The sequence below is a fragment of the Phalaenopsis equestris genome, unplaced genomic scaffold, assembly GCF_001263595.1.
Source record: "Phalaenopsis equestris unplaced genomic scaffold, ASM126359v1 Scaffold198002, whole genome shotgun sequence".
Lineage (NCBI taxonomy): Eukaryota > Viridiplantae > Streptophyta > Magnoliopsida > Asparagales > Orchidaceae > Phalaenopsis > Phalaenopsis equestris.
In genome coordinates, this window is record NW_018217944.1 from 39,687 (window position 1) to 66,725 (window position 27,039).

General features: G+C 35.4%; 2 protein-coding genes across 4 annotated transcripts in view; both read left to right on the forward strand.

The window, feature by feature from the left end:
* LOC110035516 (phosphoglycerate kinase, cytosolic-like) overlaps positions 1 to 3,897 on the forward strand; it is a 24,780-nt gene extending 20,883 nt beyond the window's left edge. The window contains 6 exon segments of the mRNA XM_020739744.1: positions 239 to 316; positions 418 to 678; positions 1,406 to 1,723; positions 2,519 to 2,677; positions 3,469 to 3,540; positions 3,542 to 3,897. Of these exon segments, the coding sequence (XP_020595403.1) occupies positions 239 to 316; positions 418 to 678; positions 1,406 to 1,723; positions 2,519 to 2,677; positions 3,469 to 3,540; positions 3,542 to 3,664 (1,011 nt within the window). The 3' untranslated portion in view covers positions 3,665 to 3,897.
* Positions 3,898 to 5,408: 1,511 nt separating this feature from the next.
* LOC110035517 (protein FAR1-RELATED SEQUENCE 5-like) overlaps positions 5,409 to 27,039 on the forward strand; it is a 33,004-nt gene continuing 11,373 nt past the window's right edge. The window contains exons 1-5 of one of the 3 annotated variants that reach the window (XM_020739747.1): positions 5,409 to 5,622; positions 5,724 to 5,798; positions 11,376 to 11,818; positions 17,947 to 20,380; positions 20,794 to 21,104. In XM_020739747.1, the coding sequence (XP_020595406.1) occupies positions 17,950 to 20,380; positions 20,794 to 20,867 (2,505 nt within the window). In that variant the 5' untranslated portion in view covers positions 5,409 to 5,622; positions 5,724 to 5,798; positions 11,376 to 11,818; positions 17,947 to 17,949 and the 3' untranslated portion in view covers positions 20,868 to 21,104. Of the gene's footprint in view, positions 5,623 to 5,723; positions 5,799 to 11,375; positions 11,819 to 17,946; positions 20,381 to 20,793; positions 21,105 to 27,039 lie in introns of those variants that run through there. The other 2 variants (XM_020739746.1, XM_020739745.1) reach the window with 2 other exon arrangements.

Consider the following 27,039-nt stretch of genomic DNA (forward strand, 5'->3'; position numbering starts at 1 on the left):
TATATACACATAGATATATACACATAGATATACACACATAGATATATATATATATATACACATATATATAGTCCTTCTTGATGTGTTGTCTATAATTTTTATTTAATTACTATTTTATGTGGCATTGTGACACACTTACTTGCTTAGCTACTTTTATTGGTTTTTTTTTTCCTGTGAAATCAATGAAAACTTAAAGAAGTACTATTCCAAACATTAACAATTTTAATTTGAAATTCAGGGCCGCCCTAAAGGTGTCACTCCGAAATACAGCTTGAAGCCTCTTGTGCCTAGGATATCAGAACTTCTTGGAGTTGATGTAAGCCTTTCTAAAAATTCTTAATTTCAGTGGTAGCAATTTTTTATTTCAATTATTTTTCTTTTGCTTTTTTTATTTTTATTTTTTCTGTAATAACATAGGTTGAAATGGCCAATGATTCCATTGGCGAGGAAGTGGAGAAAATTGTCGCTGCATTACCTGATGGTGGCGTTGTTCTTCTTGAGAATGTGAGATTCCATAAGGAAGAAGAGAAGAATGATCCGGAGTTTGCAAAGAAGCTTGCTTCTCTTGCTGATCTCTATGTTAATGATGCCTTTGGAACCGCTCACAGAGCTCATGCTTCCACAGAGGGTGTTGCAAAGTACTTGAAACCTGCTGTTGCTGGCTTCCTGATGCAGAAGGTATGATGCAGTCTTCTCTTCGGTAATTCCCCTGTGAATAGTTTCCTTTTAAGCTGGATTTCATTAAAATCATGGGAAATTTACATACGTATCACACAATTTTTATCGATTTATACTCTAAAATATAAAGTTTGGTATTTTCATTTATAACATCTTGGCACCGTAAATCTATGCATAAGAAGATGCGATTGATATTTAAAAAGTTAGTAAAGTGATATTTTGATGGGATATTGAAGATTTGAGAGTTATGAATGTAAATGTTAAAGTTTAAATGTTAGATACGTAAATAGGTAAGAATTGTGTGGTTTATATTTAAATATACCTAAAATGATTTCAGGCTCAGTAAAAGGTCACATGAGTACAAAAGTTGCTTGTGATATATTTCATATACAGGAACATGCGTTGTTATGAAAGAAATACAGGTGGATTTTCATACAGACCACTTAATTTCTATGTATTTACATATCTAACACCCAGACTTCAATTTTTACATACATGCCACCTTACCCATGCATAAAAAAAGGTGTATTTCACTTTTTAAATGTTAAAATTGTGGTATTTTTGTGTTATGATAAATTTGGGTGGCACAAATGTAAAAAATAAAGTTTAAATGTTATATATGTAAATATATAGGCATTAGTTGGTATGCATGTAAATGCTCTAAATTATGAAAAAGCTTTCTCTGTTAGCTGCTAGTTTCTGTGTGCTTAGTTGTTATGACTTGCAGGAACTTGATTATCTTGTCGGGGCTGTTTCGAATCCGAAGCGACCTTTTGCTGCCATTGTTGGTGGTTCAAAGGTTTCAACAAAGATTGGGGTGATCGAGTCACTCTTAGAGAAAGTTGATATCCTTCTTCTTGGAGGAGGAATGATTTTCACATTCTACAAGGCACAAGGACATGGTGTTGGTTCCTCTCTTGTTGAGGAAGATAAGCTTGGTCTAGCCATAGCTCTTATTGAGAAGGCAAAGCTGAAAGAAGTGAAACTCTTGTTACCCTCTGATGTCATCGTGGCTGACAAGTTTGCAGCAGATGCCAACAGCAAGGTTTGTTTAGTAATTTTTGAATTCTGATTATATATTTTGATGGAAGATTGATATCCATAACACTTAAATCGTAGGTATTTGCATATGTAAGGCCTAAATTTCGTTTTTTGCATACATGCTACCTGCATGAAAGGGTGTATTTCACTTTTTAAAAGTTAAAATATTGGTATTTTTTATGTGATTGAAAGATTTGGTTGGTATGAATGTAAAAAAGCAAATTTTAGGTGTTAGATATAAAAATACATAGAAATTGGGCTGTATGTATGTAAATGTTACTATAGACAGGCTAAATAACTGTAGCCATACGAAATTTTGGCAGCCATTAGGAAAAGTAAAAACTGTGAAAGAGATGATCTCGAACAGGTCTAGTAACAATACAAATTTACGTTAGCGCTTCAGTAAAAGTTTTCAAAGTCATAGATTTGGAGTTCAATCCTCGCCTGCATCATAATCATAATAATCTGAGAACATTTGGGTACTTGAAAAAATAAGATTTACATACATACCACTCAATTCTTATGCATTTACATATCTAACTCCTAAACTTCAATTTTTAAATTCATACCACCTTATGCATGAAGAGTTGTATTTCGCTTTTTGAATGTTAAAATAGTGGCATTTTTTTGTGAAATGAAAAATTGGGTTGGTGTGAATGTAAAATGGTAAACTGTCGGTGTTAGATTTGTAAATGCATATAAATTGGATGGTATGTATGTAAACGCCTAAATAAATAAATAAAAGCTCAATCTTTGAAGCCTTCATATGTGTCGCTAATCCAACTCTTTTATTTCTCAGGTTGTGCCAGCATCTGCCATCCCTGATGGATGGATGGGCCTTGACATTGGACCAGATTCCATTGAGACATTCAATGCAACTCTTGACAACGCTAAAACCATTATCTGGAATGGGCCCATGGGTGTCTTTGAGTTCGAGAAATTCGCTTTTGGAACAGATGTGAGTAAAAAATTATTATAAAATTATAAGAAGATTTACATACATATCATATAATTTCCATATATCTCTGCATGTCTAACACCTAAAATTTGAGATATTACCTTTATAACACTTATGTATGAAACTGTGTATTTGGCTTTCCAAAATGATTAATAGTGATAATAGTACTATTTTTTAAGTGATTTTAAAAATTTGAGTATTATAAATATTAAAGTTTAGGTATTGGATATGTAAATATATAGGATTTATGAAGATTTACATACATACCATTTAATTCTTATGTATTTACACATCTAACACCAAAACCTCAATTTTTACATAAATAATATATTACTTATGCATGAAGAGGCGTGTTTCACTTTTTTTTTTTTAAGTTAAAGTGGTGGTATTTTTTATGTGATATGAAAGGTTTGGATGGTATAAATGTAAAAAAAATACAAAATTTAGATGTTAGATATGTAAATACATAGGAATTGAGTGGTATATATATGTAAAAGGTGAAGTGTCAAAATAATCCTCTTACTATTTACATAAGGTAGTTTTAGTCACTGTTTATAAAAGTGTTAAACTAGTCCCCATATTTGTTTAAAGGAGGGTAAAAAAGTATTTAGAGGGGATTATTTCAGTCAATATTAAAAAATATGAGGATTAAATTGAGATTTTTATAAATTCTAAGACTAAAATAACCCTCTATAAAAAGTTGGAGGATCATTTTGATATTTTTCTTGACATGTGAATGCCTTCATATCAACTTTAAAGCCTAATTCTGACATTCTGCTTAATCATCTCAGGCCATTGCCCAGAAATTGGCCGACCTTACTGGAAAAGGTGCCGCAACCATCATCGGCGGCGGCGACTCTGTCCGTTGTTGTGGAGAAAGCCGGGCTTGCCGATAGGATGAGCCATATCTCAACAGGCGGTGGAGCAAGCTTGGAACTTCTGGAAGGAAAATCACTGCCTGGTGTTCTTGCCCTTGATGATGCTTGAGAACCAAGCTGGCCATTAATGGCTTTTTATTGAGGGAGTTTTGTGAGTTATTTATTAACTTTAAACCTTCTGGCAGCTGAGCTGCTGCTCTTTTTCTTGGTATGTTCTTATAGAAATAAGTGGAGGGACCACTGCTTCTGTGTTTTAATATTGAAGGTTTTGTTGTTAATGACTTTGATTAAGAAATGTGTGGAAACAACAGTTTTGATGAAATACTTCCAACACTTTCTATTTTTTTGGGCACTTTTACATATATGCCCACATAATTCCTCTGTATTTACATATCTGAGACAAATATATATATATCACATAAATAATACCATTTTTTTAATTTTTAAAATATGAAATATATCTTTTAATGCGTAGATATTGTGGCATATATGTAAAAAATAAAATTTTATTGTTGGATATGTAAATATAATGGAATTGAGTTGCAGGTATGTAAAACTTCCTTTCTTTTTTTTTTTAAGTGCTTAGACTGGTTCAAAAATCTATTTTTGGGAAAAATATTAGGTCAGAGCTCCAGATGCATCTAGAGTTCAATGGTGAGGCGTCAAGTATCAAGTGGACCCCACAAATTTTAACACTGATCAATCCCAGTGTTTGCGGTAGGCTCACTCGACACGTGGCGTCCCACCATTAGACCCCGAATGTAAATTACGCCCCGAGTCCGAATGTAATATTTGCTCGTGTTTTGAACTGTTGTTTTACATACATGTTTCTGGATTTTAATTTTATTCTATCCTATTAAACATTAAAATTATTTTATATGGAACCAACAATTCTCTTTACAATGACACAACATTTGATTCAAAATTAAGATTTATAAAACTGAACCAAATCAGTCTTCCGATTTTTCTTATTAAATATATAGCGAAAAAATCAAGATAATCCTTTTGTTGTTACTTTTAGCCTAAAATGAAGATTGTTTGAATTCTAGTCTAAATAAATCTAAAATGTGTTCAGTAAAACTGAATCATTCTTTATGGGCTTCCATATTGATTATTGTTCGATTCAATATATATTATCAAGCCCAAGCAACTTTTAATTTGAGCTTCAATTTGATTAATTAAGTTAGCTAGAGTTTAATTTTATGTTTTGCTCCTTTGTTATTAATGTGTGAAAATAATTTTAATTCAAATAATTATTGTAATAACATGAAAAAAAGAAAAAATAATAATAGAAATAGTTTTATTAACCATTCTCATTTTTACAGAAAAAACTATTACATCCTGATGGAATGCATACAACTAGTGACATTCATAATAGTATTGTGATATTATTACACCATAATATCATCAATACTACCATAAATATCACTAATACTAAAAAAAAAACACCACCACCCACATCTAATCTGAATGAAGCCCATCCAGATATAATAATTTCTTCTTTCCACAACCATCTCCTCAATACTGATTTAGGTACAACTAATGATATTTATGATAGTATTGATTTTATTGTGATATTATTACATCGAAATACCAACACTAATACAACAATATCATAAATAACACTAATTATTAAAAAAAAAAAAACATTATTCGCACATCATTTAACTTGAATTCCTGTTTGGTTAAACTGTAGTTTGACAGCTTATGGGTATTATAAACATAGTGCATCTATCTTCTAGATAGGGTGACAGCTTCCTAATAGTGATCTTGTTTTTCCGAAAAAATAAAAAATTATACTACCACTACATATAGGTTACCACCAGATTATTTTGAATTTATCAGCTTCATAATCGCCCCTCCTGCCGCAGTTCGGAGAAGCAGGTCGACGTATCCGCGAGTCTGCGTTCGATAACGCCGGCGAGCGGTCCTAGGAACGGGTGGCGCGATAAGTAGAAAGAACCCTCCGAAGCCATGGAGGAGCAAAAGGGAGGCCAATGATATTAACGACAAGTGAATTCGTTGTCGATGCGCTTGCTCACGCCATTGCTGATCTGCGGTGTGTAGGTGAGCTTAGGTCATCACTCTGTCTCTTCCTCCTTTCTCTTTTTGTCTCCTGGATTTTTGATTAAATGGTTTTGCTTTCATTTTTTGGTTAAAATCAATAGGAAAGAGGTGTTTGCTGGAAGTATTTCATCGGTGGTTCTGTAGATTCTCTGGTATACCCGCTCTGAAATCTAGAGGTAAAGGGAGGTCGTTAAATCTCACTTGTTTTGGTTGTTAAATTATAGATGTAAGTCATTTTGGTACTTTGGCTTCATAGTTGCTGTTCAAAGATTTGTTTAATTAATATAGTTTAAATTTATACAGTTCATGCGGATTTAAACATTTAGGGGAATCCATATATATTTATTTATTTAATTTATTATATCACATATTTTATTTTATGAACATTTTAATTATAATTTGTATTGGAGTTATATTTTCAAAGAAAGCCTGAATAAAATGTCTGGGGGAGGCAGGGTGAAAAAATTGCAAGTTCAGAAATTAAATAGCATGGAATCTGGGATACTATCAATAATGTTTTGCAAAACAGCAGCCAAGTTTGCTATTTTTGATGATTTTTTACATTTTTTTTTGTAAATAAATTTATATGCTGCTTGATTTCAGGTGATTTAGACCATCTTTAGATGCCTTGATAATTTATGTTATGCCTCTTTGTGTGTAAAAACAGTGCATTTTGTAACTTTAATTGATAGAAAAAGTAATATTCAATCAACATTCCCTGCTTTTTTTTTTTCATGGAATTAGAGTAAGGTCCTTGACGAACACTTCAAAAAAATGACTGATACTGTCTCCCTATTCCACAGCTGAATGGTTCTTTCCAATGTCTCCCTCATCCTAAGCATGATGGTTGTTTTTGATGTCATCTCCTTCTTTAAGTCAATGGTTTATTGCAATCCTTAAATTGCTAAAAATAGTTTGGGAGTGGAACCTGTCAACTTCAATGGAGTTGATGAAGGAAGTTTCGTTGAAATTCATTGAAGGCACAATTTCCTTGGATTTCTCAAACCCTTCTCACTTTCGTAGCTTGGATCATCCCGTGTTTAAATTATTCCCAAAGCCTTTAAATGTTGATAATCCTCACTGCCAAAATCAAAATTTGTTTTATTTTGATGGAACAACTAAGAATCAACACCTACTAATGAAAATTTAATTTTTCCTTGGATAAGATGCAGTGATATGGGTCCATAATGGCTTCTCAAGATTTCGTAATTTGATGTTGTCAATATCGTTATACGTGTCGATCAACTGTTGAGGTTTGTTGCGAGATTTGATGGATAGGTTTTCACAAAAGAACGCAATTTTTTTTTTCAAAATAAAAGGGACGTTGCTTCACAGAACCAAGAGACGAACTTTGTTGTAACCTATTTAACAAAATTTAATGTATCATTTTATGTGCCATTTTGCTGATTTGGGGCTATCAAGAAGACTGAGGAATGTGAATGAAGAAGAATCGGTAATTTCTTGTTGGTTTAAATAATTCATTTTCAATCATTTGTGGCCAAATCCTTTTGATACAACCTTTTCCCATCACCGGCAAAATCTATTCTATGATTTTTCAAGAAGAGAAGCAAAGCAAATTAATGGTCTCTAAAGAGGCCAAGATGGCTGATGCATGCAAAAAACATTTTCCCCTTGGAAAGAGAAATCATTTAACAAAAATAAGGGAAAGTTATACGACATCCATTGTAATGAGAACAATCACATGATTGAAAGATGTTATCATTACGAACTTTACTCGTGGGCAATATCAAAAACTTTGAACTCTATTAAGCATTTGTAAATCTCGGCCCAAATTAAATGCTACATAATTAACATTTGCCCATTTGCCTCTTTTTCACATCTTGGCTCAAAAAAACACTTTACAAATGTACTGTTATTAGTGGTGCTACATATTACATTACTTCATTATCTTATTTATTACATTAAAGTGCACCTTCTCCTTATCCTTGTGAAGGTTTATGAGTGGAGGAAGGTCATAAATAAATTCCATCGGTTTTGTTGATTTTGATTCTAATGTTTCTCTTGAAGATATTGTGTCAAGCGGGGTCATAATCAAGCTAAGTCGAGGCAATTATATTGTGGATTGAGCTTAACTTGGTATATTATAAATTGTTCATGTTCCACTGGAGTTTGAGTTGAGATTTCGCATCTATGTTAATATGTAATTTGTTAATATTTTTTTTTTATGATTGTACTTCACTTGTATTTTACTTGTCTATATTAACTGAACAAGCACTTCAATAAGTTAATGATTAAGCTAAAAATTCAAATAAGTACCCAAATTTTCATTTAAAGTTAGTAGGAAATAATCTTTTGAATATGAATAAATGAAAAAGTTTAATAAATTTCGATGTTTGCCTGCCACTGTAGCGGCTTGAAGTTGGTCTTGTTATCAATTAGATGTTTAGAATGTCTTTCTCCATATTGGCATTGTTAAAAAGTTCTAGATGCTTCCATAGCTTGGTTAGAATCGATAGTAGGAGAATTTGGCTTGTTGATTGAATAAATCATTTTTTGGTTTGAACCAAGCTTCAAGCAATTGGTTTCAGAGTTCTCTATAACCAACCATTCAACAAGTTGGTTTTCAACATTTTAAGACAAATTAATCACTTTTTTACGAGTATGCGAGGATTCTTTATTACAGTGTTGATTTAGGTGAATAATATGATCATAAAGTGAAATGATACCATAATTATAGAATATTTGAAAAAATTTCTAGACGATCAATTTTTAATTAAAGATCTTGAAAAAGTAAAATACTTTATTAACATAGAAATAACACATTCACAGGAAGGGATATCTTTTTCATTATATAAGTACATATTAGATGTACTCGATAGTATGTTTGATATCATTCTAAGGCTCCTATAAGATATTTTGAAAGCGTCTTTTGCGAAGTGATGGTTATGGAATAGCGAGGGAAGGTTAATAGGTGGGGTTTACAGTATTTGGAAGGGATTATGGAGATAAAACTGTTGTTGCACAATGGATTTGATGTCATTGGTGGCTGTCTTGACTGAATGTAATGAAGAAAACTCAGAATGAACGACATTCGACCGACGAGGAGATTCCACCACTTGTTTTCGAGCAAGATACAAACTGACCAATTGTGAAAGTAGGATAAAACACACCTTAGGGTAGAAACAAAAATCATAATATCTAAAATACTCAAAATCAAATCAAAAGACTTCTGAATCAGAATATAAATAGTTTCTCAAGTAAGAACCCCTACTTAGAAATAAGAAAAATTGAAAGTAGAGAACAACAAGTATTTTTCTCACTAAGTGGGGTCAGCTACATGAATCCTTTCTCTCCAATGTGTCCTATTGAGTGTCATTTTCATTTAATTCTACATTTTCATTTAATTCTAACAGATTATGATCATTTTTTATATAATAAGCCCAAGTCTTTTTTAGGTCTATCTTTGTTTTTCTTAACATAAGTCGAATCTAAAACATTTACTCTCCTAACAGAATCACCAGATGACCGACATTTAATGTGATCAAACCATCTAAGGCGACTCTCTAATCTTGTCTGCCACTGGAGCTACACCAACCCTTTCATAGATACTTCATTTCGCATATTGTCTCTAAGTGTAAAACCCCTCATCCACCTAAGCACTCTTATTTCAGCAACACTTAACTTTGTTTTATGCTTCTCTTTTAAAGGCCAAAATTCTGCGCCCGCGACAACGCATTGCAAGTCTCACCACCATCTTATAAAATTTTCGTTTTAGTCTAAGCTATACTTTTCTATCACACAATAGGCCCGATGTATTCCTCTACTTCAACAAACCAACTTGAATTCTACTGATAATTTCCTCAATTATATGACCATCAATTTGAAAAATAGACCCGAGATATCTAAAAAATTCATACATTTTAATGATTTGATCACCAATTGTTACAACTCTGCCACTAGAGCTATTACTACTAAATTACATTCCATACATTTAGTTTTAGATCTTCTCATATGAAGGCCTTTAAACTCCAATGTAGACCTCCATAATTTAATTTTTTCATTTTTCTCTAGTCTTATTCACAGGTAGGGTATCGTTAGCGAATAGCATTCACCATCGTACATCCTTTTGCAAATGTCCATTAAGAGCATCCATAACTGAAATAAAAAGTTATGAGCTTAAACTGGACCCCTAATCTAATCCAACTGTAATAGGAAAATACTTGGTCAATCCTCCTCCTGTTCATGCACAAGTAATGACTCTAGTATATATATCTTTGATGACTTTAATATAAGTCATATCAACACCTTTCTTCTTTAGAACTCTCCCAAAAATTTCTCTTGGAACCTTATCGTAAGTTTTTTCTAAATCAATATAAATTATATGAACATCCTCCATATCCTCTCTGTACTTCTCCATCAAATCTCTCAATAAATATATAGCTTCCATACTAGACTTGCCCAACATAAATCTAAATAGATTATGAGAAATCTTTGTATCACGTCTTAACCTATGTTCAATTACCTTCTCTTAAACCTTCTCCCTTAATTTTAAAGTATGACACATCAAATTAATTTCTCTATAATTTGTACATTATTGGGCATCCACTTTATTCTTAAAAATGGGGGACAAAATACTCTTTCTCCACTCGTTAGGCGCCTTTTTGGTTTTTAAATAATATTAGTAAGACAAGAAACTCACAAATCTCCTAAATATTTTCATACTTCAATTGAGATTTTATCAGGTCTTATTGATTTTCTACCCTTGGTTTTCTTTAAAGCTTCATTAACTTCTTTTTAACTATTGCAATGGTAAAAATAAAATATTTTATTATAATTAATGATATTAAGATAAGTAAGGTCGATCGTATTTTCAAAAATCATCGAAAAGTTTTTCAAAATAGCTCACTCACCAGTCTTGAATATCTTTTTTTAAGAAAACACTTTTTGATTTTCATTTTTAATACACTTTACTTGAATTAATTCTTTACTTTTCTTTTTTCTTTGTTTGACTAGTATTTTTTTCACCTTCTTTAGTATTTAATTTATTATAAAAATCTCTAAAAACATAATTTTTAATGTCATAAATTGTTCTCTCAGACCCCTTTGGGGCCACATTATATTTTTCTGAATTTTTAAGTTTTTACGTTTAAACCAATTTTTATAATATAACTTCTTAAATTATCTTTTCTTGCACAATATTCCACCATCAACTTTTTTTATTTATAATTTTTTTCCTTTTTATTCTCCAAATATATCTTTTACCACTTGTTTAATAGTATTTGTTACTTTATTCCGCATAGAATTCGTTTCTTCATGAACGTCCAAAGTCTTGAAATTTTGAAGTTTACTCATAAAATAATTCTATTTGTGGTTTAAGTGCCTCCATCTAATTCTATTACAATGATTCATTATTATTTTAATCTTTCAACTCTTAATTTTAAAATTCAGAACTAATCATCGATGTTGAACACTTAAATTTTCACTTGGTATGGTTTTACAATCTTTACACTCTCAACGACCTATTTTTCTTATAAGAAAATAATCAGTTTGTGTTTTATTATATCAATTCTTATAAGTAATAATATGCTAATCTTTTTTCTTAAATAAAGTATTGACAATGACAAAGTTACAAACTAAAACAAAATCTAATATATTTTTTGCTTCTTTCATTAATCATTCTAAAATCATAGCCATCATGATTTTTTTTAAATTCTTCTATCACTTTTACAAACATGTCTATTTAAATGTCCTCTAATAAAAGTTTTTGTATGATTTTTTATTAATTCTTCTAGATCATTCCAGAATTATTCCTGTGAACCTATATCTAAGGCTCCGTTTGGGGCAGCTTTTTCGCTGCGGTGACGTTTTGAAAACACTTGGGTTGTGCTTGTTTCGCGCGTTTCACCCGCTCATCACAAAAAGTGGACTAAATTTGATATTAAATGTGGTTGCGGGCGATCCCTTGTATCCCAAGCTTTTCTTTCGGACTTATACTTGCATGCCCTTAAGCACTGCTTCGCGAGAGAGCCGCCGATCTCCCGTTTCAGAAGCCTGAATCCACCGAAGAAACCACCTTCTTTGGAACCCAACAAGAAGGTTGTTTGAGAAATCACAAACGACGGATAGGAAGACCACTTGGGTTGCTGGAGATGAAGGTTGTTCCTCTTTGCCGGCCGGACGTTTTTGCCGGAGAAGCCCCCAATAATGGAGAAGATCTTCGAAGAAACTCTAGGAGGTAATTTTTTTCTGAAGGAATAAATGCTTTTTTAAATTGAAGTACAAAAAGTTTTGTATGATTAAAAACGACAGATGGAAAACCAGAAAAAGAAAGTTACGGAGGGGCGGCAAATTGGTGTGCTTTGAGTATCTTTTCTCAAATCTCTCTAATATCTATTTATTTTGTTTTTTATTTGTTCATTTTCAAGGGAAATATTTCTATGTTTGTTAATGAATCTATTGAAAAAGAGAACATCTTATGTTTTGATGTTGCTCATATAATTTTTTTTTGTTTGAGTTAGATGCATAGCAGTAATGTATTAGGTGTTTGATTCATATCAGGAAAAAAATGTTAATGTATGCTTGATTGATTTTCCTATTGTATAATTATACTTTGTTTAAATGTACAACTTAGACTGATTTACGAATAACTTTCATTTATTTTATATGCTTCAGAGATATAAAACAACTCTTAATATTTCTTTAAGATATTCTTTTCCCAAATATATAAATTTTATTAACTTATTGATCATATCGGAGCTTCTTGTAAGAACTTTGGTATTTTTCCTTCCACTATAATAAACATAGAAATAATAGGGTGTACATCATAGTTAATCAAACATCCCAAAATCTTAATGATCTCATCACTAATGTTCACATTCATCTGTCATAGTATTCTCTTTGGTTCACATATATTCTTAGTTTGAAGATAATAATATATGTATGATGGAAAACTACATGTGAAATGGTCGTTTTTTTGCATCTAAACTATCAAATATATAGCTATGACAGTTCTGTTGCAAACAACACTATTGCACAGGTACATAATGGTCATTTATTTAGAAACAACTCTAAACAACCACCCAACTTATCCGAATCAGCTACTGATCAACAGCTTGTCTAGATCAGCTGCTTATCAGCTGATTATTGATAAGTTGTAGCTGCCCTAAACCTACTTAAGGAGCATACGCATTTATAACATTAAAATTCTTAGCTTCAACAATAGTTTATAGGGCTAAAATTCTATTTCTAATATTATTAATTTTTACAATATTATCTTTCAAATAATTAGCTATCAATGTCCATAGTTTTTTTTCCAACTAATCTAGTTTCTTGAATACATTAGATCTTTATCTTCCAATGAATTATAATATCAATTAATTTCATTAATTTATCTTTTAGAGTACCTATATTCCAAGATATTATACTAATATTAGTTTTATGAACTAACTTCCTTATTCGCATCCGTCTAGCTAATTTGAATTTACTCCTGGATGCCAGTGTACCGGCTTTTGCACACTTTAGATAAGGATTTAAATGATTCATGTCATGTTTTTTCAACAAATTTTACGCTAGCTGTCGAATACCTAATACAACCGTCCACTTTTTCTATCCAGGGCTTGGAACCCGGTGCTCAGTGCTCTTGTTTCTAAAAATACGAAAGTAAAGAAATAATAAGTTAATCAGAAGGAATAAAGTATCATGAAAATAGGGAAATTTGGACATCTCATTCGGCTGTCCTGTAGAATGAATCGTGATCCGAGTCATCCGCGATCTTGTAGAACCCACAGTTCGCGGGAATTTTGCCGAGACGGATCACAAAAAGTTTGTTTTTACGCTCTCGCGTCATTCTATTGGGATAGAAGGTTCTTCTTTCCTGAAAGGATATGGATCTTGCTGTTGGGTTTTCATTCCCACAAAGCTTCTGAGGAAATTTTTTATGTTGTAGTTCGCCTTTTTCGTCCGACCTCTCGTTTCTATTTAAAGTGATGACACGCTGGATTGCTCTCAATGGTGACAACCTAGAAGGTAAATTGAAGGTCAGAGAATTATGAAACTCCGCTAGTGAGGGGCACTGCCTGAGCTATCATCTCTTTTATGTCACTATCTTTTAGCATCACCAAGACAAACTTCACTAGTGCCTCTCGTAACTTGTAGAGATTTGGCACGTGCCACTAAATTTCTCATCTTTGTCGGAGTACCCATCACGACTAACTCTTTCAACAATAGAAGTATAATACGCTTATTGTCCTTGATTATTGAGTAGGTGTTTTTGTGACTATCATGAAGTGTACCCCTGTCATAGTACCATGGTCAACCTAAAAGTGTGCCATGCATCCATAGACACAATATCACATCAAACATGATCCTTCAGATTGTCTCCTATAAAATATTCTACGAGACATCTTCTCTCAATTGTGATTTTATTTATTTTCTTCAACCGCGATAGAGAATATGATTGAGATTGCTTTTGCATAGCAAGGATCAAGTTATCCACCAGACATGTTGATGCCATATTTTCACAACTACCTCAATATATAATGAGAGAATGCACACCTTTTTCTTCACGACATAGTGGGTACAAGATTTGTATTGACAAAAGGTGTTTGGTGGAATTTTTAATTGGAGATGAGGTGTAAGATTAAGTTTTGTGTGATGTCATCCCTATGGATGCATGTCATATTCTATAAGGTCGACCGTGGCAGTACAACAGATGTACATTTCATCACGGCCATAAAAATGCCTTCGCATTTAACAAGGATGGGAAACACATCATCCTTCTATCACTAAGGGTGCAACAATGACTGGGACTCAGATAGAGATTGAAGCCATTGTGCCTCGTGCTACCTTTTTATAGGCTATGAGAAAGCCATTTGTGGGACTGACCATGTGTAATGCTAAAAGACAGTGAGCTAGAAGAACTAATACCTGAAGTGGTGCTACCATTACTAGAGGGGTTTCAAGATGTCTTGACACGCAATATGCCTCCTAGTTCAACATGCATAAACCTTATCTCACGATTAGTGCTTTTCAACCAACCAACCTATAGGATGCGACCGACAAATTATGAGTTATAGAAGCTGGTTGAGGACCTAATGTCCCAAGTATTAGTTCGCGAGAGTGCCAATTTGTATGTTGTGCCAGCTTTGATTGTGCCAAAAAAATATGGATCGTGGTGCATGTGCATGGATAACATGCTGCATTAGAAAAACAAGACCGTAAAAAATTTAGGACTCGTAGAAGTTATTTGGTAGACGGCTTTCACAAAGAAGTGATTATAAAATAGTGAGGGAAGGCTAATATGTGATATTTACGACATTTGGATGGGATTTCAAGGATAAAGTTATTTTTGGACGGCATGTTTGACTTTGTTGGCGGTTGTCCTAGCTGAATACAATAGAGAAAACTCTAAATCACAACGTTTTGGTGGCAAGGAGATTGCACCACCTGCACCTGAGCAAGATACAGACTCACCGCTTGCGAAAGTAAGATCATACAATACTCCTTATGGTACAAACAAAGATTGCAAACTCCAAAATACTCAAAATAAAATAAAAAAATCCTTCTCAATAAAAAAATAAAAATAGTCTCTCACGTAAAGATCAAACTTAAAAATAATTCTCAATAAAAAAATAACAACATATAAATAGTCTCTCACGTAAAGATCAAACTTAAAAATAAGAAATATATGAAATAAAAAAAATAGTAAATAAAGGAATAGAAAATAAATAAAAATGAAAGAAATATGCTGAAAATGGGGAAAATTGATCGGCTTGTTCGACTGCCCTATAGTCTGAATCGTGATCTGGGTCGTTTGCGATCCCGCCAAACCTACAGGTCATGGAAACCCCACGGAGACTGGATTGCAAAATCTTATCATTACGTTCCCGCGTCATTCTCCAGAGGTCGGAGAAACTTCTTTTTCTTTCCTGGAAGAACTTGGAACCCACTGTCGGGTGTACTTTTCCACAATGCTCTTAAGGAGATTTCCAAGGTTGTGATTCACCCCTCCCATCAGACTAACAATTTGTGGATGCACGGTTGTACTAAACTAAAACTCAGTACCCAACTTATTCTATAGAGCCATCCAAAAATTGCAAAAAAAAAAACTTCTCATTTTTATCGAAAGTGATGACATGCTGAATTGCTCTCAATGGTGACAACTTAGGGGCTAAATTGAAAGTCATAGAATCTTGAAACTTCTTTAGGGAGCGTCGCACCATCTCAAATTCCGTCTCTTTTATGACACTATTTTCTAACATCACCAGGACCACTTTCATTGATGCCTCTCTTATAGCCTATAAAAATATAGCACGGGCCATTAAAGTTCTTGTCTCAGTCGGAGCATCACCCAACATGACTGACTCTTTCAATGACACAAGTATAATATGTTTCCTGCTCTTGATAAGCGAGTGGGTGTTTTTGTGACTATCATGAAATGTGCCCGTCATATTGCCACAGTCAACCTAAAAGAACGTGGCATGCAATCATAGACACGACATTGCACCAATCGTGATACTGCAACTTGTCTCATATAGAATACTCCATGAGACATTTTCTATCAATTGTGATCTTATTTTCTTTCTTCAATCAGATAGAGAACATGGTTGGGATTAATTCTGCTTAGTGAGGCTCAATTTGTCCACAAAATGTGTAGATGCCATATTTTCACAACTGCCTCCATATGTAACGAGACTGCACACCTGTCTGACAACAATTTTATCTCTGCATTTCCTTTCAAGTACTGTAAATCCCACGTATTAGCCTTCCCTTGCTATTTCATAAATTCTATTCACAAATGTTGCTTCCCAAATACCTTCTGGAAGGCCTAGATTTTTTTGGGTATTGTCTTTTTTGTCAAAATCTAAAGTTCTAAAATGAAGTCATCACCATACCGAAATCATTCCTACCATAATTCTTAGCCTCAACTCTAAATTTTCAAAGTTCAACCTGTTCACTTCCACCAAAATTTTACCATGACACCTACCACCAAAATCTAAACCCCTCAACCCGTCTTGATTTAAAATCCTATATTCATCGAAAACCTGATCGAGAGAAAAAGACACCATGCCGCCAAGGAGTAACCCTCAGCGAAGTGTCCAGAAATTTGATATGGAGGATTGTAGTCGGAAATCTTCCAACGACATTAGAGGCTTGCCATTTTTGAGAGGAGTCAACTAAGTGAGATCACCCATAACCGCAAGGGGCTCCTCGGATCGAGAGGAGGAAATGAATCCCTTCCGCCAGACTTTTTTCAATGGCAAAAAATCAATATCTCAAATATTCGTCATGAAATATCAAAGGAGAAGCGAGGATCTTGAACTAATGAATTTATCAAATTTCAACGGTCGCATGGATCCAACTAAGTTAATTGGGTAACTTGAAATAGTTGAGCAAATTTTTTTGAGTACGAAGTTATTCCGCAGGGCAGAAGAGTTAAATTGGTAGTCATTAAACTTACGAAAAATGTTTTATTGTGATGGGAGAACCTGAACTGTATTCGACAACGAAAATAGAAGAGTAAAATCGTCATGTGGTCAAAAATGAAAATGGAAATGCAATGTTAATTTCTTCACCTGCATTACCGATAGGAGGTATTCAAAAATTTCCGTAAACTATGCCAGTGAGACACTTTTTTGGATGAGTGTACACAACTGACTTTGATCAACTCATGCTGAATTGTGAGTTAGTGGAACCAGAGGAGCACACACTTTCAAGATTCCGTAGGGGATTGAGGTCATCAATCAATAATGTGGTTTAGTTATTGTTGTATTGGTCCGTAATTGATATACATACCCTAGCACTGATGGTGGAGAAACAACAATGTCACCAGATGGCCACACCTTGATCAGGTAGCTGGGGTACACATAGAAGAGCATACCAGCCTACCCTGCTAGAGGAAAAATCAATTTAAATGTAGGCCTGAAATTATTGTTTTGGTATTAAGCTGCATGGTTTTGGTTATCATTTACTTTAGAAAGATTTACATACATGCCACTCAATTCTTTTGTATTTACATAAATTTTTTTCATGCATGCCCACTTACCTATGCATCAAAAGGTGTATTTCACTTTTAAAAGTTAAATTAGTGGTATTTTTTATGTGATATGAAAGATTTGGGTGGTATGAATGTAAAAATAGCAAAGTTTAGGTGTTAGATATGTAAATAAATAGAAATTGGGCTGTATGTATGTAAATGCCCCTATTTATTTATTTATTCTCTAGTCATTTCTTTCTCAAAGTTTTCTATCACTGCAAGTGTTGTTGAACAGTCAAATTATAGCTACTCAAGCCCGCCTTTAATTTCATAGATTGGTTTTGAATGCTCGTAATTTTGGAGCGTAATTGGTTGTTATTTTCAAGCAGAAAATGACAGATACTACACCAACCACTACCACCATGATTGGAGAAGCTGCGAGTTCTGGTTGGATGCCAACTATTAATATGCTGTTTGATAGCGAAAATAATGCATATGATTTCTATAATACATATGCCGAGAATGTCGGCTTTTTTGTTAGAAGATCAACCCTATGGACGACATCAAAAAATATTGTGACGAGAAGGACTTTCGTTTGCTCGAGGGAGGGTTTCCGAGAGAAGAAAAAGGGGGCGAAGGAAGTGAAGTCTCCGAGGCCCGAAACAAGGATTGGTTGCGAGGCTTGCATGACAATCAGGCTCACACCTAACGGAAAATACCGCGTAACGGAATTTGAAGCAAATCATAACCACCCCCTTGCAACGGCCGCATCAATCCAAATGTTGAAGGCCAAGAAGCTAAGGCGGAAGGCTCGTGCCACACGAGTTAATTTGGTAGATGACTCGGTGAAAACTCCGGAATTCGAAACCGAAGACGAGGCTTATGAATTCTATAACATGTATGCTGGAAGGATGGGTTTCACTGTTCGACGAGCAAGCATGACAGTAACGGCTGATGATGTTATTACGAGAAGGATGTTTGTATGCTCTAAAGAGGGCTTTCGAGAGCGGAAGAAAGGTGCTAAAAGGGTGAAGAAGCCTCGCCCAGAAACGAGAACAGGGTGCCCAGCATGTATGATCATCAGAATAACACCTGGCGGCAAATATCACGTCTCGGAATTTGTTACGTGCCATAATCATCCACTCTCTGCCCCTTCGTCTAGCGACTTATTGGTTTCACAAAATTCTGAAACAGGTGTTCTTGATGATGAATCGGGCATGGCAGATGTCTTAATGATGACCCCTTTGTCAGCCGATAACCCTTTCAATATGCAAGCTCGAACCGCTCAGGATATTAGTATCCATTCTGTTGACAGTAAACATATTAAATCCGTGCTGGTTGGAGATGCCGGGGCTACCCTCGAGTATCTACAGAAAATGCAAGAAGAGAATCCATCATTCTTTTATGCAGTTCAAGCTGATGATGACGATAATTTGATCAATTTTTTCTGGGCTGATGCAAAGTCTGTGTTGGATTTCAACTACTTTGGTGATGTGGTCTGTTTTGACTCAACTTATAAATATTTTGGTTATGGCAGGCCATTTGCGCAATTTATTGGGGTGAATCATCATAAACAAGCTATAATATTTGGTTCCGCGTTATTGCATGATGAAAGCAAGAAATCATACAAGTGGTTGTTTGAAACTTTCAAGAATACAATGCATGGAAAACAATCTAAGACGATTTTGACAGATCGGAGTGAATTAATGACTGAGGCAATAGCTGAGATAATGCCCGGCACATTTCATCGGTATTGCGTGTGGCATATTTACCAGAACACACTTGAGCAGCTAACCCAGGCATTTCATGGTTCGAAAACTTTAGCGAGTGATTTTAGTCGATGTCTTTTCGATTATGAAGATGAGGATGAGTTTCTCATGGCATGGAGAACAATGTTGGAAAATTATGATCTCAAAGATAACCAATGGTTGGCCAATCTATTCGAAGAGAGGGAGAAATGGGCATTGGTTTATAAACGAGAAGCGTTTTATGCCGATATGAAAAGCGTTCAGTTGAAGGATAACTTGAGCTGTGAGCTAAAAAAGTTTCTTTCACCTGAAATAGAGCTTTTTCACTTTTATGAGAATTATAATAGACTACTCGATGAAAGAAGATTTGCGGAATTACAAGCTGATGTTCATGCAAGTCAAAATTCACGAAAATTGCCTTCGATGAGGGTGTTAAGACAAGCTGCAGAGTTGTATACGCACGCTGCATTTAAAATGTTTGAAAAAGAATTTGAGTTTTATATGGATTGTATGCTATATAGTTGTGGCCAGATTGGGACAATATCAGAGTATAAGGTAACCATGGATGAGAAACCTAAAGATCATTTTGTTAAGTTTGATTCACTAGATGGAAGTGTTACGTGCAGTTGCAAAAAGTTTGAGTTTATTGGCATTCCATGCCATCACATGTTAAAGGTACTTGATTCTAGAAATATTAAAGATTTGCCTCAAGAGTATGTACTCAAAAGGTGGAGAAAGGATGCAAAGGTTGGTGCTTTTGGTGGAAGCTGTGACTTTCTATATGGTGGGAACCCCCAAACATTGACGGCAAAGCGCTATAACTATTTATGCCGCATCTTCAGTATTGTGGCTTCTAGAGCTTCGAAATCTTTTGATGCTAGTGCATTTATTGAGAGCCAGTCGGACGTGCTTATGGAACAGGTCGAGCAAATTTTAAGAGTACGAACTATTGAGATGTCTTCTTTAATCAATGCTTCGTGTGATCGAGCGCAAAACTCAGTTGAATCCATTGTTATTGGAGGCTTCCGACATGACAGGGTCAGCCAAGGAAGTTTTGTGGGTGCCACAGCAAATGGTATGTTGATATTATGATGAACATTTATTTCTATATTTATAGTATTTGTGTGTTAGAAATTTATATGTTGTTTGACTTATTTTGATTTGATTTTGTTAATACGGACAGATAATATAAATAGTGTTTTGTAAGTGTTTTTGTTTTAAAAAATAAATCAAGTTTTTTTCAAAAATACCCAAAATAACTTTAAGGCTACTTGTTCATGTGCATTGAAATGCTTTTTTTTTTATTTTGTAGCTCATTCAATTGTAGTCTCATTTTGAAGGTTTATAGGTTGTTTTCTAAGATTGAAGTTCAGATTTTAGATATGTAAATACATATGAATTGCATGGTATGCATGTAAATCTTCCTTTTTTTCCTTGGATTTCTGGATCTAATCTCATGTTCATTTTTTTTTCTGGGTTTAAACTCAGGTTTTCTTGGCTCTCGGCTTTCACACCCAACTATGTGTTGGGGACAGTTCCCAGCTGGTCCGCCTGAGCAATGAAAAGCTGCTCTTCTGTAATAATATTCCGGACTTTCTGCTTCCAGTGTAATTCTGAAAACGCTCTTTTTGTTGAACCTGATGTCCAAACAAGCAATAAGCTCTAGTTTTTATTCTCTATAAAAATCAAGTCGGTATAAATATCTGAAATGAATTTAATAGCTTGGTCTCCACGATTTATTTACTTGAGAGGTCATTAAAATGTTGTTTGACTATGCCAGCATACTTCTAATGTGCAAATCTTGTTCTCTACAATGATAAAGTAGCAATTTGATAATTTGAAGAATGTTATCTACATTATGTTTATTGCTGGTATTTAGCAAAGTTATTTTTAATAATAAGTGGACAATTTTTGTGTGGTGTACTTTATTTGTTATCATATTCTAAATAACCGGTCATTTTACTGAATAAAACATAATTGAGCAATTTCTTTTCTTCAATATGTTATCTGGTCTATTGTAGTAACCCTAGTTGTTGCCCTCCACCTCTCTCTCCTCCTTTCAACCTTGTTGGTCACATGTGTGTTCTTTTGCTGATTTTCTTTGCAATCTTAGGGTTGAAGTTGAGAGATATTTTCATTATGGTAGGACTAATATCTAGAGAGATCCCAACATGGTTATCTCACACCAGTAACATCACGAATCTAGAGAAGCTGGTGAAAATTTTGTTTTAATTAACAAAACAATGCATGTATATTTATCAAGATTTTTTGTTGTCTTGACAAAATCTGAGTGAAGGGTTTATGACTTTAATGGATCAACCAACAACTCATTCAAATTTGCTTCGATTGTTGCTAAACTCTTACCGTTCTGCTTCTTTTCTCCCTCTTGCTAATGGCCCTGTACTTCAAGATCACCATAATTATGTAATATATGGACCCAAAGCTACAACAAGATGTGAACTTTCCTACAAAAATCAGGAAGGATTCCACTGAAGGTTGCCATTTCTATCCTATCCTTATCACCACTAAAGACCCGTAAAAGTTTCTCCCCAGGAATTTCACGTTTGAAGGTGAAAGATGCAATTTTGATGTATTCCATATCCCCAAAGAGCACTGTTGGCAATAAAAAGTTGGGGTGTGTTGAGTCACTCGTAGGAAGCTGTCGGTCGCCGGAATCGAAATCCTTAAGTCTAGAAAAATATGAAATCAAACTAAAAATATCTTTTTGAACTACTTGTTCTAAATTGTAGTCCATTCATCTTTTTCTGAGTACGAATCTATTGGAGTGATTGACTCAGCTGAAATCATATTTACAGAACCTCTTTCAGGTTATTTTAAATACTATTTCGGGATTGTTATATTCCATTCTTTAAGGTTCCTCTCGAGCTAATCCTTGAAGACGAAACAATACTCTATAGTGTGTCCGAGCATTCTGTGATACGGGCAATAATTGGGTTGAATAATTGGGTTGATAATTGGGTTGATCCTTTTTGTTGAGCTCCTCTGACCTCTTTGGAGCTGGTAATCTGAATTCAGACTTCTTCATTAGACTCATAAATATCTTGGGTACTGCTTCGTCTTGGGCAGGCTGACCATACTGTTGCATACGCTGCTGTTGTTTATGTTGTGATGGTGGCTGGGAATCCTGACGGAAATCCTCTGCATATATCTTTATTGGTTGTTTTCTCTTGTCAACAGTTGTCACTACCCCGGATTTCTTCTCGAATATCCTGGTTGTCTTGGACTTGTCTGTTTTCTCATGAGAATCCATATGCTTGGTTTCTTCTTGCAGATTGCTGGCTTTGCTGAGCAGTTTTTCGAAAGACTTGATGATGAATCCCTTAAGCATAAAAACTATTGGCCCATGAATGTTTTTGAGTAGGATCTCAATCGTATGATGTTTCTGTAATTGAGGTTCACATTTCATGCTAAGGTTTCTCTACCTCAAAATATAATCTACTGGAGTCGGAGTCTCGTTAGGCTTAGGCTTTTGCTTCTCTATCACAAGATCTCCTATAGAAACATGGTGCTGCGTTCTGGCGAATCTCTTCACGAACAACTGCTCTATGTCGAAGAAAGTCTTTACTGATCTATTAGGTAATTCGACATACCAATCAAAAGCTATCCCTGATAAAATGCTGATAAATTGGCGGCAAAGCAATGCCTCTTTACCTCCCGTGTTGCCACAACTGACTCGGAAATGTGCTATGTGTTGTCTGGGGTTTCCAATCCCATTGAATATCTTAAAGTTCAGTGTCACAAAACCCTTAGGGTAGGAGGGTAGGGTACGACATATTCCTCCGGGTAGGGTCTACCCTTTAAAACCAATGCACCACCCTTAAATTGGGCTAAGACCTCCCGAACTTGCTCGACCATTTGTTTAAAATCCTTTTATGGTATGACGCTTTGAGTAGAGTCCCTCTTTTGTAGATCATCTTTGTTAGCTGAGGCAACTTCTCTTCTCTCATCTACGATCTGGATAATTTCTGGTTGATTAACTTCTGGAGAAACTAAATGTTGTTGTTGAGATTGTCCCAAAGCTGCAGCCATAGCAGTCATGGCCGCGGACATTTCTTCCATTCTATTCTTCATTTGGCTGATTTTTTCATCTCTCAGGAAGAGAGCCTTACGCAGCTCATCTACGACGTTCTCTTCAGTGGGAGGTTGAGCGTCGCGCGCAGATGTAACTGCTCTGATTTCGATAACATTAATATCCATACAGTCTTCTTCGAGGTATTCTTCAGATTTTTTATCTTCATCATCAACGGGAATTCCACGTCCTCGGGCTAGTTCCAAAATCTCGGCCTTGAGCCTTTCGACTTTTTTCTCAATTATTGCCCCTCGTATCACTTTGAGGTCCGGAGGCTTCTGTTGAACATTTCTATCTCTGCACCTTCTTTAACTGTTGTTGTTGTTATCATGTCGAGTACTTCAGGTCTCTGCTTTATGCTATAATTCTAACTCATAGGCTCACTAGATCGTATTGGTGCAACAACCCTGGGTATCCACTCCTCTTTCCTTGATGGTGATGTTTTGAGACGGAGCGTCTCGGCGTCTCAACAGAAACATCGGCATGTCAAAGAGAGGCATGCTTCCCATGGTGAAGACCAGATACAGTACTAGGCAACATGTTTATCCTTTTCTTTGGGATCTTAAGAACATCTTTATGGTTGGTGATTGGTGGAACTCTCGGACCCAGTCGTGACTTAATCGGTCGACGGCGTGCGAACCCAGTGGTGGTGATAGTGTCAATTCTGTTCCCCAAGCGGAACTTGGTGGGAATGCAAGGAGGTAATCCTTCAGCAGATCTGACGTCTTTTAATATTTCTTTCTTCATGCGAGGGGATATTGTACATCCCATCTGCTTAAGCAATTCACTGACTAAGCAACCCCTTTTGACAGCTAGTCTCTGAAACACTGTACTGACTCTGGTGAGAGGAGTAGACTTCTTCCTCTTTCCACCATGTCCATGAGGTGACGGTGGTGACGGTAAAGCAGGTAAAGCAGCGACAATCTTCCGGATACTTTCATGTCCATCAGTATTTACTAAGGGGTGGAACATACTCCCTCGCAAAACAGAGAAGTATCCAACAATCCCGATTCCTCCTGATGAGGAATTTCATCAATAGTCATATCTTCAGAAATCTGAACTTCGGCAATCTTGCAAACTTTTCGGCTACGGTTTCTCCTTTGTGACCGTGTTAACGGCGCAACTTTCGAACTCGACCCAATTTCGAACACTGAAAGCGGAACGATGAACTCCTCAGTTGGACTATCGAAGATCATAACCTCTTTTTCCTTAGCAGGAGCAGGAAAGTCAGGCTTTGTAGTTTTCAAAATGGCGGTAGTCTTTTCCTTCTTGTAAGAAGGGAAATCTTGTAGGCAATTCAGGTTAAACTCAGCAGACGGTTCCTAAACTTCTGGGGTGGTGACTTTCACGACCACGAACGAGACTTTCCCGAGAATGACCTCGAGGTCCTAGAATCCTGCCCCAAACTTGATGGTGGGGGCGACGTTACGAGAGTTATGGTCCGTTGGCAAGTTGCAGGAAATGGTGAGCGTCGGAAACGCCATCGCAAAAACTTCAAAAGAAAAAACCCTAGGGTTAGTTATCTTGGCCAAAGTCTCGTAATCATAGCGCGAGCACTACAAATTGACGGAGGTAGATCTGTAAACCGGGTAAATTTTATTTAATCGATGAAGATTTTAGTGAAAAAATGTATGAAGGCTTAATTATAATAAAGAAAATTTAAAAAGCAAGCGCAGCAAGACACAATTCGATTTAACTTACAAAATAACAAATCAAACTCGAAATGACACAAAAAGGAGAGTAAAGTTTAGGACCGAGTGCGAGACCGACTTCACAACGCACAATGCCACCACCAACACACCTATTGGGGGTTCGACCCCACATAAAAGATAAAAAATCCTTAATGGTCTCCTGAACCGCAAAGGGATTGAACAGATGCTACTGAAGTCCGAAAAGAGTTGATCGTACTTCCCCAAGAAAGAAATGGGTGAAGCATGCCAACGGAAGAAGGGTAATTTGGTCCAAGAGGGACATTGACACATTACCGATGTGTGAAGATAATATTTCCTGATTTAAATGGAGAGAGAAGCTATTCCACAGCGGAGTCGCCAGAAGCTGTCGACAATAAAAAGTTGGGGTGTGTTGAGTCGCCCGTAGGAAGCTGTCGGTCGCCGGAATCGAAATCGCTTCGTCCGCTTCGAAAGGACGTTTTAATTTCATATAGATTTAAGTCTAGAAAAATATGAAATCAAACTAACCTCACAATGTTCACAGTTTAAATGAAAGAACACTCTACCTCAAACTCTGTATCAATACTGAGGGATAATCACAAGACTTGAGGATGAGGTTCGATCAAATAAACTAAGAAATAAATGACTTCCGTTTGGTCTGCGAAACCGTTTTATTTGCCGACAAATTCCTTTATTTAATATGAAAAATTAAATAGGGTTTATTTTAAGCTGGGTTCGGAAAAATTTTCTATAAGTGCAACTCCTATAGTTAATTACATCTTAAATGACCGAAGTCACTTAAGAATACTCTCGATAAAAATCAGGAAAAATTACCTTCAAGAACTTCAAAAGGATTGAATTTTTCAACGAAATCGGACAAAGATGTGTGAAAGAGGAATGACTCCAAACTTAGAGCATTTATTGTAGAATCCAAAGGAGGAAGAACTAGGATATGTCACTGATTCGAAGGAAAACCTTAGATCATCGGTGACTTCCCAGTCTACTCTATGGTTTGGCTTTAGTTTCGAGGAGAAATTATTCAAGTATTTCATCCTGCCAATTTTATTTAATTAGGGCTTACATTTGTATGAAACGATCACACAAACAACCTAGAAGATATGGGGATTTAGGTCGTGACGAACGACAACATCGGAATCTTAAAACAAGTTAGGGCTTAGATTGCACAGTAGAGCTGTACATATGCCTAAAAGAAAAGTTGAGGATTTATGTCGCACCACGCAAACGACCTCGAAATCTTATGAATTGTTGTTTTAATTTCTAGGAAAAGAATGATTTAGCTGGGAAAGACATGTTCTGCTGTTGAAAATGGTCGTGCTGCCCACCGCGCTAGTTCCACGCTCCTTTGCAAGCTCCTTGTCGTTACGAGTTTAAGCTTTCTAGGGTGTTAGGTTATAACATCAAATCCAACGGCCCTATGGTTGTAGTTCTTCAGATATTTTATAAGAAACATGTTGAAGTTGTATAGTGTATAACATAACAGTAGAAGAATATGAGTAGAATATGTAGCAGAGGACAAGCAGTAGAGCATGCAGTAAAGAGAACATTATAACATGCGGTGTAAAGGAAAAGTAAGAAATACAACAAGTAGGTAATTTGCAAGAAATTAACATGCTGTAAACATAAAACAAACATGTATACCTGGGAGGTCCGCTATTTCTTAGGTGTAATTGATGCAACAGGTACAAGCAACAAAACTTGAGGAAACAAACTAAAATGTTTTATATAAACGAAAACAAAGAAACATCGTCCAGAAATCTCGAGAAAGATCGTCAAAAGACCCACGATAAGAGAAATGCGGGAAATTGACGAATCGACAAATCAATTAAAATCGTAGAAAACACGAGAAAATTTCGTAAAGGGACCACGAGTGCTTTGTCCAAAAATTCCAAGAAAAACATATGAAAATGTCTGAAAAGAGAGGGACCGCAAGCACTCGGGTCGGGGCTAGGCTCA